General features: G+C 46.6%; 1 protein-coding gene across 1 annotated transcript in view; it reads left to right on the top strand.

Moving 5' to 3' along the window:
- Positions 1–15,398, top strand: part of LOC137140887 (uncharacterized) — a 30,337-nt gene that overhangs the window by 7,867 nt on the left and 7,072 nt on the right. Inside the window, exons 7-11 of the mRNA XM_067529574.1 lie at positions 368–588; positions 1,909–1,943; positions 2,045–2,378; positions 6,341–6,477; positions 6,623–6,696. Of these exons, the coding sequence (XP_067385675.1) occupies positions 368–588; positions 1,909–1,943; positions 2,045–2,378; positions 6,341–6,477; positions 6,623–6,696 (801 nt within the window). The remainder of the gene's footprint in view (positions 1–367; positions 589–1,908; positions 1,944–2,044; positions 2,379–6,340; positions 6,478–6,622; positions 6,697–15,398) is intronic.

Raw genomic sequence — 15,398 nt, 5'->3', positions numbered from 1 at the left:
CCAGCCAGGGCTTTGACAAGCTGGGCCTTACAGACCTCTAAGGATGGAGATTCCACCACCTCCCTAGGTAACCCATTCCAGTGCTTCACCACCCTCCTGGTGAAAAAGTTTTTTCTAATATCCAACCTAGACCTCCCCCACTGCAACTTGAGACCATTGCTCCTAGTTCTGTCATCTGCCACCACTGAGAACATACACATCGACTTCAGTGGGGTGACTACTGATTTGCCGCGTTATAAGTCAAAGGGGATTCATGCTAATCGCTTCAATGATCTAATTACCACTCTGGGGCTAGAGAGGACGGCCATGCCCAGGGTGAGCTTTCGGTCGCCCCATTAAATAACACTTCAATGTTCCTGGATTGCAGTGCGCCAGCCTGCAAGCGGCCATTGCTGAGGCCGAGGATCGTGGCGAGCTGGCCCTCAAGGATGCCCGAGCAAAACTGGCTGACCTGGAGGATGCCCTGCAGAAGGCCAAGGCAGACTTGGCGCGCCAGCTGCGGGAGTACCAGGAGCTGATGAATGTCAAGCTGGCCCTGGATATCGAGATCGCCACCTACAGGAAGCTGCTGGAAGGAGAGGAGAGCAGGTGGGTGCGGGAGGCAATGCTATTGCAGCTTTTAGGCAAGTGAGCAACCCCATTGCTCCCCTGAGGGCAGGATGCGAGTTTGGAACCCTAAGCCATATAATTCAGGGCATGTCTGTGTACAGGGACGATGTGACTGCAGCACCTGTGCCAGCTCTGATTGAGCTAATCTGCTAAAAATAACCGTGAAGTCTTGGCACATGGGCAGTCTGAGTCCATACCCAAGCTTGGACTCCAGTCGCTAGTCTGTACTGCCACAGCTTCACTGCTATTTTTAGTGCACTGGATTGATCAGAGCCGTCTTGGGTACGTCTACACACGCTGCAATGACACCCAATGAGGAATAGAATACAGGGCCCATTTTAGCATGAGCGCTCTGGAGCAAAAAGGTGGCTTCCTTCATGTACGCACAGTTCCTAGCGCATTGTAGGTGATACCGGAAATATGTCCCAGTAGTTAGAAGGTAAAATGCTGCTGCGGTTGGAGCAGAGATGCGATAAGGTATTGCAAATGCAATTCCAAGGTGATGAGTACAATTAGCTAGATTAGATCAGGCGGATGTGCGATGTTTGACATTCAGAGTTTAAAGATGGGAATCCTAGCGCCAGAAGCCTTCATAAGGTCAAAAAATCCGGCTGAAAAAACTATATGTGGGAGGAGGGCTGGTGGCTATTCCCTCCCTTCCCATTGTTTTCGTCACAATTCTACATTTTTACCTACAAATTTCATCTGGACTTTGAACAAATTTCAACTGGCTCTGTAGCTGGCTGAAAAATGGGAAGGGAAAAATTCACCTACATTCAGAAAATTTCCCGTCTCCCCTTTTTAATTTTCCATGTTCTTAGAAAAGATTTTCACTGCTTTTTCCAATCCTGAAAAATACCTGTCGGCTCTAATAAGCAACAGAGCTCACGGCTGGAATTTTCAAAGGGTATCCACACCTCATTGAAAGCCCATGGGAATTGGGCGCTTAACTCCTCTCAGCCCTTTTGAAAATTCCAGCCTTTGTTCCTAAAACAATTCAGACTAGAAATAAGGTGCAATTTACCTGGTGACAGGGTAGATTCTCCACCACTGTGCATCTTTAAATCAAGACTGGGGGTCTTCCTAAAAGATGTGCTCTGGCTCCACCAGGAGTGATGGATGCAGGAATCCCTATGTGAGGTTCTCACTCCTGGGTTATTTAGGTGATCAGACTAGATGACCACAATGGTCCCTTCTGGCCTTAGTATCTACGAATCTATCTGTGTTGGTGATTGGTTATCTACGTTACTCAAGGCGTCACTTACATCCTTTCCTTCCTGTCTCTCTCTTCCATAACAGGCTGGCAGGAGAGGGCGTTGGACCCGTGAGCATCTGTAAGTGTCTCGATTTCTGACCGATCATTGGCATTTCCAAAGGGTTGGGTTTCCCTCTGGAAACCTCCGAGATCTCAATTGTCGTGGTTGTTGTTTTGCAGCTGTGGTCAGTTCCTCATCTGCCGCTGGCTACGGAGGTGGAAGTGGCCTGGGAGGAGGATTCGGAGGCGGCCTGGGCCTAGGAGGTGGCGGAGGAGGCGGCGGCTACGGTCTCAGCCTGGGAGGTGGCGGAGGAGGCGGCGGCGGCTACGGTCTCAGCCTTGGCGGTGGCGGCGGTGGCGGCGGCAGCGGATATGGCTATGGAAGCGGGATTAGCATGGGAGGTGGCAGTAGCTTCAGCACCGGAAGCGGGAGAGGTCTGGGTGGAGGCCTGAGCTCCGGAGGGTCCGGCAGCTCCAGCGTGAAAATCGTCTCGAAGACCACAACCAGCAAAAAAACCATCAGATAAAGAGGAAGACGCCAACGCTCCCCGCATGAATGAAAACACGTTTCCTACCTGCTGAAAGCAAGTGCAGCCCTTGAAATCCATTGTGTAAATAGCCGCTCTAATCCGCTCATGCTTGTCCTTTCACCTTTTTCCCTGCGGATTGGGTGCAGGCCAGGATCTTCCCATGGAATCTGGAATGTTGCTGGCCAAGGCAAACCATTTCCTAAGAATTTGTTGCAATCTCCTGCATGTGTGGGGGTCTGAAGAACACAGAGGCCAGATTTTGCTCCTGATTCAGCAGGTGCTTTCACTTTAATTCCCATTGGAATCGTGTACTGAAAGATAAGCTGAAGCGCTTTGCCGAATCGGGACCTGTCTGATCACCACTGCCAGTTAAATCCAGCACTTCAGCTGATGGGAAGAAGATATTTCCATGTGCATGCTGTGCGAACTTGCCTAGATACAGGTTGTCTGAAATCCTGTCCTGTTTGAGCACGCTCACTTAATTGACAGCAAAAAAAAAGAAAATTAGAGCAACAGCCCCATGAAATTTCAAATCCCCGCGTTCTAGCCAAAGAAAATAACAAGGAGATGAGATCTGTGCCCCAACCTGTGTTTTAAGCTGCAGGCGTCCTGCTGGCCACTAAAAATATCTTCAGCTCCGTCTTTTTTGTGAATGATCCAGTGGAGAAGGTGATTTGCTTGTTTGATGCATGAACTCGCAGCACTGATTTCTAATTCTTTGTCCTCACGGCTACAGCCCCTTGACTTTCAGGCGTATGGTACTGTATGTCTAATAAACCGCATTTGTCATTTTTAAACCTGCTGTTTTGCTATGTTTTTTCCTCCCCCAAAACATTATGTTGTGTATTAGCGTACACCAAGAGAACCCCCATTGAGATCAGGTCCCTGTTGCACTAGGTGCTCTACGAACACCTAGCAAGAGACAGTCCCTGCCTTGAAGAGCTTACAGACTATAGGTCTGCACTGCAGCTGGGAGGTGAAATTTGCAGACTGGCTAGAACTTGAAACAAGATTGTGAACTAAAAACAGGAGCACGGACAGCGGTGCAAGATAGCCGCCCCAGGACAATCCTGGTCGAGATCCTAGTTACATACTCGGGTGGCTAGGCCTACCCGTTGCCCATGTTGCTGTGGCTATGCAGAAATCTTTAGTGCACTAGCACGCTATGGCTACCCAAGCTGGTAGCTCTTCTCAGCTTCATTGTAGATGTCCCCATGTTGTAAAGAGATTAAAGGTGGGAGAAAGGAAGAGGCGTTAGCCCCATTTTACAGATGAGGAGCTGAGGCACAGAGAGATTCCATGAGCTGCCCAAGGTCTCACACAAAACCTGGGGGAGAGCTAAGAACACAACCTAGGCCTCCTAAATCTCAGTCTAGGAAGCTAACAAAAGAAAAAAAAATCCTCCTTTTCCCCTGAAGGGGCCCGTATTTGAAGAAGTGAACAAGGAGGAGAGGGGTGGGTAGGACATCCCAAATGTTAAGCAAGGTTTCGTGCGTTAATGTTTATTCGCAATGTCCAAAGCACTATAACTCTCCCTCCCTAAAGAAAACCCCTTAGTTAACAGTGCAAATGCTGACGTAACCCGAAATACATGAATGCAATTCAGTGCCTTCAGAGTAAGAATTTGTGGAATACAGTGGGAACGGGGGACATCCCCAAACTGGCCCTACCATAGCAGATACATGCAATAGATACTGTGGATGGCCCTTCACAGTGACTACAACCCAGCCCTTACCTTTCTGTAGTTTAACTTTGTTTTTAACGAAGGCTGAGATCTTCAAAGGGTCTTAGAGAAATTGGATGCCTGATTCCTATCCACATCCCCGAGGTGACCAAACATCTCAGCTAAAAAAGCTAGAACATGGCTTTACAAACATCTTTGTCCCCACGTTCCCTCTAATGGTGACTGTTCAGGATTTCTCTCCACTCTTCCCTCTAGCTCGCTCATGCTCCAGAGAGACAGTTTTTCTTTTCATGTTGCTGGGTGGTGCTAATGAGACCCACCCAGTCTGAGTCCCAGGTCGAGTCAGCAAAATAGCACAGCACCTTTGTATGGGGCTTTACAATGTGACTCCTGGTGACAACCAGAGAAGTAACAGTAGGAGAGGGTGTCTGTTAGGAAAGAAACACTGGCCGTATTTCATGCAGGTCACTGCACAAATGATCCAATGCAGGGTAATTCCAACCGGGTTGTTTGTGATCAGATACCGTAGCCAACAACATGACTGTGGGACAGACCCAAGGGGAAATTCCAAATTCACTAGCACCAGTTTACATTTGCCAGGGTGTTTTCCAACAGCTTGGGTTCCAGGGCTTTGTTTTATTAAGCAGGAGCAGAGAATTACCCTCCACCCAGGAGGAAAGAAGCGATGTTAGACTATTGATTAAATAAGTGTTGCAAGAGCATACATTCTACCTTGCATTGAAACCAGATCTCTTAGTCCTGTCCATGCCCCTGATAAATTAAGGTAGGGCAGTTTCTAACGGGGCCTACAATGGAAGCTGGGTGCGTAATAGCCCATAGGTTTCTTTGGAAATCTCAGTCGACACATATAACACATCCCACGTAGCTTCTTGCTTCGCCAACACCCCTGCTAAATAGCAGGAGAGGTTGAACTGGGGTGGGGGGGAAGGGGAACAGAAGGAGCTAGTGCCCTGCAATGGAAATATTGTGAAGGCTCTGCCCCCATGTATACACACACATGCTGGGGAGAGGGGAAGGAGGTGACAGTGGGACCTAGCTGGTCTGGAGAGGCCGCTGTGGGGCCCAGAGGTTTCAGGATGGGCCTGAGAGCAGATAGGGACTCTCCAGGACCTGCCTGGAGCTGGCTGCCTCCCTCCGCCCACTGATGTTCTAGTTTGGTGAACTGGATTAGTGGTTAACCCATTAACCACCCCTTGACGCCCACTAGATGGGGGATGGACCAGTTGCAGTTCGTGGTATCGACTATAATTATTGACACGTTTGATCTCATAAGGCAATAGAGCTCCTTTGGAAAGTGGAACCAAATAAGAGTTTCCTTCTGGATGACACACAGGGTCAAACACAGCAAAGAGCCCCTTAGGGGCAAATTCTAGACGCTTAGGGCCTGATCCTTCACTGTCCTGCTCCTTGCGCAGTGATTTACGGCAGCATGAAGTGCATGCAATAACTGCAGTGAGACCCAGATTGCACACTTCCCTGCTGAGCCCCCTCGCCTGCAAACCTGACCAGGAAAACCCTGGGGGGTTTAAAGAGACGGCTTCGAATTTTCAGTACAGTTTTCAATACGCCACATAAATGACTGGAGAATGTGCTCTGCAGCTGGGAATCACGCCCTTAGAGTCAAAGAGGTTGTATGCAGAATACGATAATGAGAGCACTCAGATAATCCCTCCACAGGTTGAGAGGTGCACAGATTCCAAGGTCCAAAGGGACCACTGTGATCCTCTAGTCTGACCTCCTGCATAACACAGACCAGAGAACTTCCCCCAAATAATTCCTAGAGAGGATCAAAGGCTGTGATTCAAAGGAGCCTTTGAAACGCTACACTCTCCGAAGGAGGATCTGAGACTGCAGATCTGCAGTAGGGGGGGGGTCATTTATAAAAACTGTGGTTATTGAGCAGGACGAAGAGACGGAGGAGAAGTTACCCCTTCCTCCCCATAGAACTCTACGCTACAGCGAAGGTTACTGCCTCGGGAAAAGACGTCCAGGAGAGAGCAGATCACACTTACACTTCAAAGCAACCTAAGCGTGTAAGTGAGTGGCCGCCAGGTACCACTGGCAGGCGGGAACATGCTAGCAAAGGACTGGATCTTCCTGTCCCATGATAATGCCCTTGTGGAGTTCATCCCAATTTGTTCCTTCTGGGAATGAGGTTTTTTCCCCCTATGCCCCTCTGAGGTCATGTTCATGTCCACCAATTGTTCAGGACCTTGTCCCCCGACTCCTGCTCCCTGGCAGTGTGAATGTCTTGGAGACCTGCCATCCTGCCATGATTGTCTCTGCCCTGGCCACTATCATCCTTAAAGGGCTCTTCCCCATTAAAAAGGAGATCCCCCAGGCTGTATTATCTTCACCTCCTAACTTCTACATGGAAAGTAGGTGAGGACAATGTGCAGCTCATTGCCCAAAGTCAGCCCACCCACTCTTCCATCTCCCACCCAATCTGTGCAACCCTGACCTCAAGGTCTGAGTCAGAGGGAGGTTGTGCTGTGAAATTGTCTGACCTCCCCTTCCCTGCAGGAGAGGTGAGATCCATGCTCGGAGGAACTGATCCTTATCTGGATATTGGAGGCGTGATCTGTCCTGGAGCAAAGGTAGCGTCTCACTGACAGACTTGATCTCTGAGCTGCTGTGATGCAGAGGAACAGAAGGCAAGACTGACGCGCACTCTTATGGCAACTGAAAGTAATTTAGTCATTGACCCATCTCTGCTGTCACTATAAAGTTCCTGAGTAAGGCTAGGTGTGGTCTCTGACTGAGATCTGCCTTACATCAATGATTTTTGCTTTGATCTTCTCTTGCGTGTCTAATAACGGTTGATTCATTGAAGATTTTCTTTTTTTTTAAAGAACTGGTTGGGAAATGACATTTTCATCAATGTTTTTCATGAAGAAATGAAAAAATAATTTCCCAGCCAAATCTATATAAAAAAAATCTTTAATGAAGCAAAACTCATTAGAAACTTTTTGTCATTTTCTTTGGAAACCCCCTAACCTCACATTGTTTGGTTTTTGAGGAAAACAGGACATTTTTCTAGGAAAACTGAACATTTTTTTATGGAAATTTTCATTACAGTGAAAAAGTATTTTCTATCCAAAAATATTTAAATGGAAAATTTTCACTAGTTCTAATTTTTTCATCTTAATCTGCTCTGGAGATAGTCACTCTGGTCTGTCCTCAAAGGCTAAGACAACAAATTTCTTCTCAGTGTCAACAGGAGAAAAGGACACTAATAGTCCTTGACTCTAGATAGTTGGTCCAAAATATTGCCCATTCCCCAAAAAGTGCTTGCTTTAGCCAATGAGAAGCCAGGAAAGACTAGTTGAGTTTGAGAGATGGGAATAAGGCGGCACGAAACCTCTTTCACTGCATGACTCATCTATGTCCTCACAGCAGGAATGAACTTTCTCTGGGGTAACCCGCAGGAAAATGCATTTCAAAGGGGGACTGGACTATAAAGTGAGGGGCAAAAACACCTTAAGGTCTCTCTCCCTATCCATCTCTCCTTCACCTAAGATAACAAAAGAAACAGACTTTGGGAGCAGATTCTGCCCTGAAAATTTGGTCAGCAGTATTACTGGAAACATGTGGTAAGGGATTTCACCTTGAACCAAGCCTAGTTTCCCAAAACTTATTTTTATTTCTCTTGTAACCATTTCTGACTTTAATGCCTTATACTCACTCACTTAAAAATTTCTTTGTAGTTAAATACTATAAGGGGTTCCTCTGTTGCAGCCCCTCTGCTTCAGTTCCTCTCTGGCCAACAAAGGACTCAAAACCCCTTTGGTTTGCAGTCACCAGTGCTTTTAATTACAAGGTGTACGTGAATTCCAAGCACCTTAAAATGTCTTGCTTCAGCCAGCAGTCTCTGCGGCTGTTCAGGGAGACAGGCAAAGACTCCACACTCCCTTCCCCTCTCTCTGTCTGCCTCTTCTCATCCCTTCTGAGCCGGCATATAAACCCTGTTGGGTCAGCGGGGCAGCTACTGCCCATTGCCTGATCAAGCCTGAGCAACTTCTCAGCCTGCGTAGGCTGCCATCTGCCTCCGCTCAGGTAATCAGACCACAGCCCAGCTAATCAGCTCTGCTGCCCCTCTGCTATAACGACTGGAGTGACAGGGGGCTGGCCAGGAGGTCACCCCCAGCACCCTGTTACAAATACCCTTGTTCTATTCTTTAATCAAACTCATCCAGTGCTGTGCTTCAGCTGAATTGTGTTTAAACTGAATTGTGCAGGTGACTCTATTTAAAGTAGTAAACTGTTGGCTATGGATCCCCCTAGAGGGGAAATGGACCTAAAATATCTGAACTGTCCAGGAGAGGACTGGACAGAGCAGAACAATGTTTTGGAGGAAAGTTTGGGACTGGGAGTGTGTTGGGGTCACCCTGCATGTGGTAACCAAGGCTGGTGGATACCAGAGTGTGGCTGGTATGTAGCTGGCAGGCTGCAGCAATACACGGACACTCAGGGTATGACCTGCGTGCTGTTTGGCTGTGTGTGAGGGGCCCAGGTGGGGAGCTACAGCCGCAAAGCATTGTGAGGCACCACAGGTTGCAGGGCCACGGTGAAGGAGCCCCTCACTGGTCTGGATCACACTCTGGAATGTCATAGCATCTGGGACAAAACCTCTGATATCCACTAGCAATTCAAATTACAATCCAATAAATAAAGGGGTAGGTCTTCCACCGGGCCACAGCTGCATGGAGAGAGACACTTGTATTTCTCAGTGTCAGTAGATTGGCCTTCTAAGTAAACTGATTGCACAGTTTGGAAACAGAGAGCTATAAAGGCCCTCCTTAACTTGTTATTGGAGAAATGGTCTAAATATCTGGCATATCAAGAGGCTTTTTAACAAGCAGGAACCAGGGTAACATATTTGTAGCAGAAAAAGCTGCTTATTAATTTCCCCTCATCTCTATCTGGTTATGGATTTCACATTTTTAAACTTAAATCTGATCATTTCCATTTCTGAGAGGCCTAGAGAATTCAGAGAATTTTGAATGTACTCTAATCAAGGAAATTTATATGGAAAAAAACCCCACTGATCCATTCCTTTAAGGCACGTAGCTTTGGAAAACATTGTGGATACCTACTATGAATGCAAAGCCAAACATTGTGATGACAGCATTGGTCTTTGAAAAGAACAGAATTCACGCCAGCCTCAGCTCTGAGACGAGCAGCTCGGGTATTGTTTGGGAGATCCAAAATCTTCCTAAGAAATTTGGTTTGGATCACCTCCAGTCCAAGAGTTTAAGTGATTTAGGGGCTCAAGTCTCATTGAAAGTTAGTAAGACTTGAGGTTCTAAATCCTTTAGGTATTTTAGAAAAATGTTGCCCCTAAATCCTATTGTAAATTCATTAGGGATCGGGCCTCTAACTCCTTTAATGATCTTTTGAAAATCCTGGCTGAGCAGCCAAGATCTGCACCCTATGACCGTGGGTGAGCATTTTGCCTACATCTTTTCTTCCAACTCCCACCATTCTAAGGTAGAGACGGGGGCGGGTAGCCTAACCTTTATTAAGAAAGAAACTACTGAGCTTGGATATTACTGAATGAGTCGTTCATGGGCCAGCAGGAATGAGAATGCTTCTTTGATCTAGCAATTTTGGGCCAAATTGCTTCTCCCACTTACCCTAGTTTTAAACCTGTGTTTGGCCTCATCAGCATTTAATTCACTGCTGTAAATCTGAAATAAATTCCATTAGAGGCAGGGGAGTTACTCTGGATTTGCCCCCAGACAAATGAGAGCAGAATCTGGCCTCATTGACTTCAGTGTAGTAGTTCCTCCAGAATTATGAATGAGGCCAGTCATACTTCGGTGCTTTTAGTCAGTAGGCCTGAAGCACAGCATTGGTCTCTTGTTTCACAAGAACACGCCCTTAATGCTATTGACACACTCTGCGAGGGCCTGGGATAAGGAAACCCTTTCGAGTTTGCCCAAGGATGACCTTAGCCGGCATAGCGGGGATTGAACCGGGAACCCACTAGAGCTATATACGTTGAGCAGCTGCACCTTGCGCTGAAGAACCAGCTTCCTGACCAGCATGGTGTCACTGACTAACAGGCGCTGGGGCTGGCACAACAAGGTGGGCCCATAAACATTCATTGACCACGGGCTAACTAACGCCCAGTTCAGATGTTGACTTTTGGCTGTGTAACTGCAAGGGACCCCTTGGAGGAGCGGTCTGGCACACTGATGGGGTTCCTCCAAGAGACAGTTTAAAAGTTGAGGCCCGGCACAGATCCTGCAGCTCTTTGACATGCACACAAGACTATATTGACCTTGGTATATCCATGCCCTGCCCCCCCTGCATTCGCAACCATGACAGCCTTGCACAGTCCGCTCTGCTCCATACAACAACCTGCCGGATCAGCATAGCGCTCTGGTTTCACTCCTCCGCCAGGCCTGAGAGGCAAAAGTGGTGGAGAAAACAGCATAGCCAGTGCTTAGCGTTCCCCCATGTAAAAGGAATTCTCAGCTGGTGGGATCAGGCCGGTCTCTGCTCCCTTTTCAGGACTGGATTGGGACTCGGGTTCCGTCTACACCTGGAATTAGGGATGTGATTCTCAGCTCGCCTAGGCTTCGGTCTAGTTCTCATTGAGTTAGCATGCTAAAAATAGTACGCTAGCTGCCCCAAATACGTACCCAAGGGGTCCAGGTGGGTTTGCACTCAGGGCAGCCACTCCCCGCTCAGCATGCTACCACAGCTACATTACTATTTTCAGCACACCAGCTTGAAGAGAGCTTGCGCGAGCGTGTGCGCGCAAGCGGGGAATCACGCTCCTAGCTCCAAATGAAGTTGTAGCCACGGAGATTGGAGCAGGCCAGGTGAGGGTGAGAAGACCCTGACCTTAAGATCAGATGACTTTTCAATGCCAAAAAAGTCGTCTGCCTCTGAAAGGCACATTCGTTCACAGGCCCAGGAGCCCATGGTGTGCGTAATAAATTCCTCCAGCTGGTATTAAGAACACGATGTTTCGACAACAGTCTTGGGTGGGGGCTGCATTGTCATGATCAGTCACCCCAGGCTTGTAGCTGCAGCTCCTTGCACATTACTTCTGCCTTTTGTCAGTGGCTTCTCCTGGGAATTCCTTTCTGATGAACGACCGTCTCACCGTCCCCGCCCTCTGGGAAACGCTGAATGGAAAGTTTAGTTTATTTTCATTTCCTTTTAAGCTGGTCAGAAGAGTTTTTTCTTTGCAGCAATCTGCGCCGCGCCTAGTGTGTGCTTGGGCTAGAAAGACAGGTTGCAAAAGTAAAAAGGGTCACCGGTGGGCATGGCAGTGCGGCTTCGTATCCAGGGCTGTGATTTGCAAAGAAATCTATAACAAGAACAACGAGAGTTCTGTGGCACTTTAAAGACTAACAAATTTAATTTCAGCAGACATAAGCTTTCGTGAGCGTCAGCTCCCTTCCTCAGATGCAGTAGGTAGAAATGATACAGCAAATAGGTAACATATAGGGGGCATCATATGCATATACAAGTGCATAGAGAACAATGGGGTAGGTGGATAAAAGCCAGGTACTTGAGGTCTAATGACAACCATTGAGTAGGAGGGATTTCAGTAGGTGATTGGCATATGCATGGGTGCAGGGGGATCGAATGCAGTCATAAACTACTTCTGGCTCCTTAGTTTTCACCCATCAGGAAACCATTTCAACCTGAGGTCTTCATTTGTCACCGTTGTGTGGTTAGTGTGGTCATTTGCAGTTGTGCAAAGTGAACACAACGAGGGGCCAATAGGCTGTCCCCAGCATACGTGAACAGAGAACTGATCTGGTGTCACTGCAGATCTGCCGTGTGTCTACTGCTGCCTTTGCCGATGCACTGGAAACCTACAGAGCTAAAAGGATGAGCGGTGGCAGCTTGCTCTAAAGCACACAAGTTGCTGTGATAACAGACTCATAGCCTTTGTGGATCAAGCAAAGAGGGGACCTCTAACACGTTCACCAGTGGGTTACATATGCACAGGTGCAAAAGATGACCCAAGAGCAAGTTGGTTGAGACTCAGGCCCTGAATATCAAATATCCTCTGGACTTGATCCTGCAGTCTCTTACTTATGGGACTATCCCTTACTCATGCAGATAGTCTGCTTTCTGAGCCTGCTTGCATGAATAAATCTACTCCCACGAGGAAAGGTTTGCAGGACTGGACCTCAGATCTACAACGTGTAATCTAGCCACCTGTATTGCTACCCGAACCTACTCACTTGAGACATTAGCCCAAGGCAAGTCTGTGTGATAACTAACCAAGATGAGATCTTGTCTACACGGAGACTCAGTGCATGGCAAGTTGGGGCGTCAATCTGCAGCGTGAGAGTTTGCCACGCACTAACTGACCATGTGTACCCTGCTACTATGCACTGAAAGTTCTGTGGTGTGCTTTGACCAACTGGTGTGTTCAGGATCTGGGCTAAGGGAATAATAACGCTGGGGCCATGTCCTGCAATCTTCCCGGACGCTAATGAGTCTGATTCTCTTCTCACAACAGTTTTACATGGCAGTCTCTCCCCTGGCTGCAGCTGAATTACTTCTGGAACAAAGAGGCCGATGTAAACTGGTGTCACACCACTTACAACAATGGGCCAGACCCCCAATCTGGGTAAATCGGTGTGGTACCACTGAAATCAGTGGATAACTTCAGTGGAGTTAAACTGGCATAGCTCTACTGAAATCAATGGAGCTATGGTGAGTTGTCCCAGCTGCCCACCTGGGCATGTAAATGGAGAATGGTTGCGATAATGTTGCTGAAACAGCCCTGAGTTTTGAGGCACCCAGTTGTGTGTCTAATCTCCTGGGACCCACATGGCAACAACTATGCTGAGTTTTGAGCATCTGATCTCGCACCTTGGCCATTCCATTCAAGATATTTTGTATGAATTTAGGCTGAGATTTTCACAGCTGCCAGTGAAATCAATGGAAACTGGGTGCACACATCTCCTGGCTTGCTTTTAAATAGCTTGATCTTAATTTCTTTAGAAGCAACAAAGAAGGAGAAGGAATTCTCCTGGCAGTTGACGTTGCTTAGACCCGCTGCTGGCTCCGTGGAAGTTGAAAACTCTTTTATCCGCTGCTGTTCTCATTGCATGGTTTATAAACCTGCTGGATTTTCCAGAAGAACTTGGAAACTCTTTAAATCAGGTGCTATGCACACAGATGATTGATTCTGCGTGAAGTTGACTGACCACTTTCATCTTCCATTGACTTTAATGGCAGTTGTGTATAGTCAGCACCTTGCAGGTTCGGGCCATGACTTCCTATGTCTATGTGTTAAGTGCATCTGAATTGCATTGCTCACCTGTCAAGTTAAGGAAATCTTTTACTGAGTGTGTTCAATAAGGCATTTTCAAACAGTCAGATCTTTGTTAAAGTAAAACCATTACCCCGCCACCCAATCAATCGAAGGCACTAGTCCTTAATTAGGACACCGGCCTTTACTAATTTTGCCGTTCAAACTGCAGCCAGGTTTCCTGTAGCCTGGCCTGACTAGGTGTGACTCGAATTTTTTTAATCTCAAAAACCAGCCGAAGACTTTTATGTCAAATTTTCTGGGATCTAGGGTGGAGAGTCACGGTGCAGCAGAAAACAAAAGAGGGCTAATTTTGCAAGGTTCTGCATGCTTGTGAAGACAAGGGGGGTCAGAACTGAAATTAGTTTGCAACATTAGACTGCAGCCTGCTGGATTTTTTGTACCTGTGAAGAGTCAATTTTTACAAATTCTCTTCAGCTCTTCTAATCTAGATTATCAGTGCACATTGCAAGGAGGTTTAGCATCGTCAAATATCTTTCTTGGCTTTTTTTCTCAAGGCTCATCTTCCTGCAAACCACCTGCGTTGCTTTCAGAGTCACTGTGGATTCAAATGGTACATTAAAAACTAGATAATCTGGGTTTTGTCCAGTTTCACTGTGAGGTTTGTGTGGGAGGATGGTTTTGTGCATCCCAACTAATTCAAGAATGACCTGATTCATGCTGAATCTGTATACACAGGCAGAGTGATGTCACAAGCACTTACCCCTGGGAAAACCTCCAATCCTATTGTTAACATGTGTAAGTATCTGCAGATTGTAATAATGGGATGGTGCAATATTTAGGGATGAGTCCTGAGTGGCAATGAACACCCTGACACCCCCCGCCCTGCCCTCCACTAACTTGCAGTCTAATGGGGACATAATTGTACTCCCAGAAAAATGTGGTGTTCTGTACTGATGTGAGTTCATATTTGTGTCTCTGAAACATATCGAGTGACATCATGACATTCTAAATGTCTGGTTTTTGAGAGAGACAAGGCAGGTGAGGTAATATCTTTGATTGGACCGACTTCTTTTGGTGCAAGAGATAATCCTTTGAGCTACACAGAGCTCTTCTACAAGTCTGGCAAAGGTAATCAGAGTCTCACAGCTCTGACAAGGTGGAACAGATTGTTAAGCATAAGGAGTTAATACATGTTGCAAAAAACCATTCAAGATTGAATTGGGCAATTAACACCTCTGCAGCCACAGGGCAAAGAAGACTTAATGGATTTTAGATCATCGTAAGGAGATATAAAATCAGTGACTTTACTGAGTCCAGGCCTTTCGGTATTGTGTTGTCGGTCAAGATCAAACATGTGGTAATGTCCCTTTTTCACAGTTTCGAAAAGAAATGTTTCAGGGATTTTCCTTTCAAAATTTAACTTAACTTCTACTAAAAAAAGGTTTTAAAAAAGAGAGGGAAAATGTCAAAACCAAAACAAAAAGATTCAGAATTTTCAAATAAAATGTTTCAATTGACCTGAATTGTTCCCGTCCCGCCGCCCCCTCCCAGTTTGTTTGTTTTTTTCACAATAATTTGGGAGATGTTGACTTTTTGTTTCGATTTAGGAAGAGAAAATGTTTCAAAATCTAGAAAATGTTTATGGTATTGAAAAAACCAGCCCTCATGGTAGGTGAATAGCATTGATGCAATGTTAAGAGTGCTAAATCAAGCAACTGAAAACAGAAGGTAATCCCATTCTAGCAATGATAACTCAGCGTTACAGTATAGGTTATAATATGCATTAAAAACAAAGACCAGTACATTAAAGGGCTGTGGTTCTCAATCTTTTCCATGAGGTTTTTTTTCCAGAACTTCCTCCCTTGTAGCACGGATCAAACCAGGACCTCTCTCCCATTTACAAATACAGGGATAGGATGGCTGCAGCCCTTGACACATGTTTGGGATCTCCCTGGAAGTTATGACCTCCCCCACTTTCCCAGGTTGAGAGCCGCTGCATTACATTATTTCTCTGATGTGGAAAAAAGAAACAGAAAAGAA

The sequence above is a fragment of the Emydura macquarii genome, unplaced genomic scaffold (genome assembly GCF_026122565.2).
Source record: "Emydura macquarii macquarii isolate MOO-44397 ecotype Brisbane River unplaced genomic scaffold, CSIRO-AGI_Emac_v2 contig_2994, whole genome shotgun sequence".
Taxonomy (NCBI): domain Eukaryota; kingdom Metazoa; phylum Chordata; order Testudines; family Chelidae; genus Emydura; species Emydura macquarii.
Note: the sequence above shows the minus strand (reverse complement) of the source record. Positions and strands in the feature narration are given on the sequence as shown.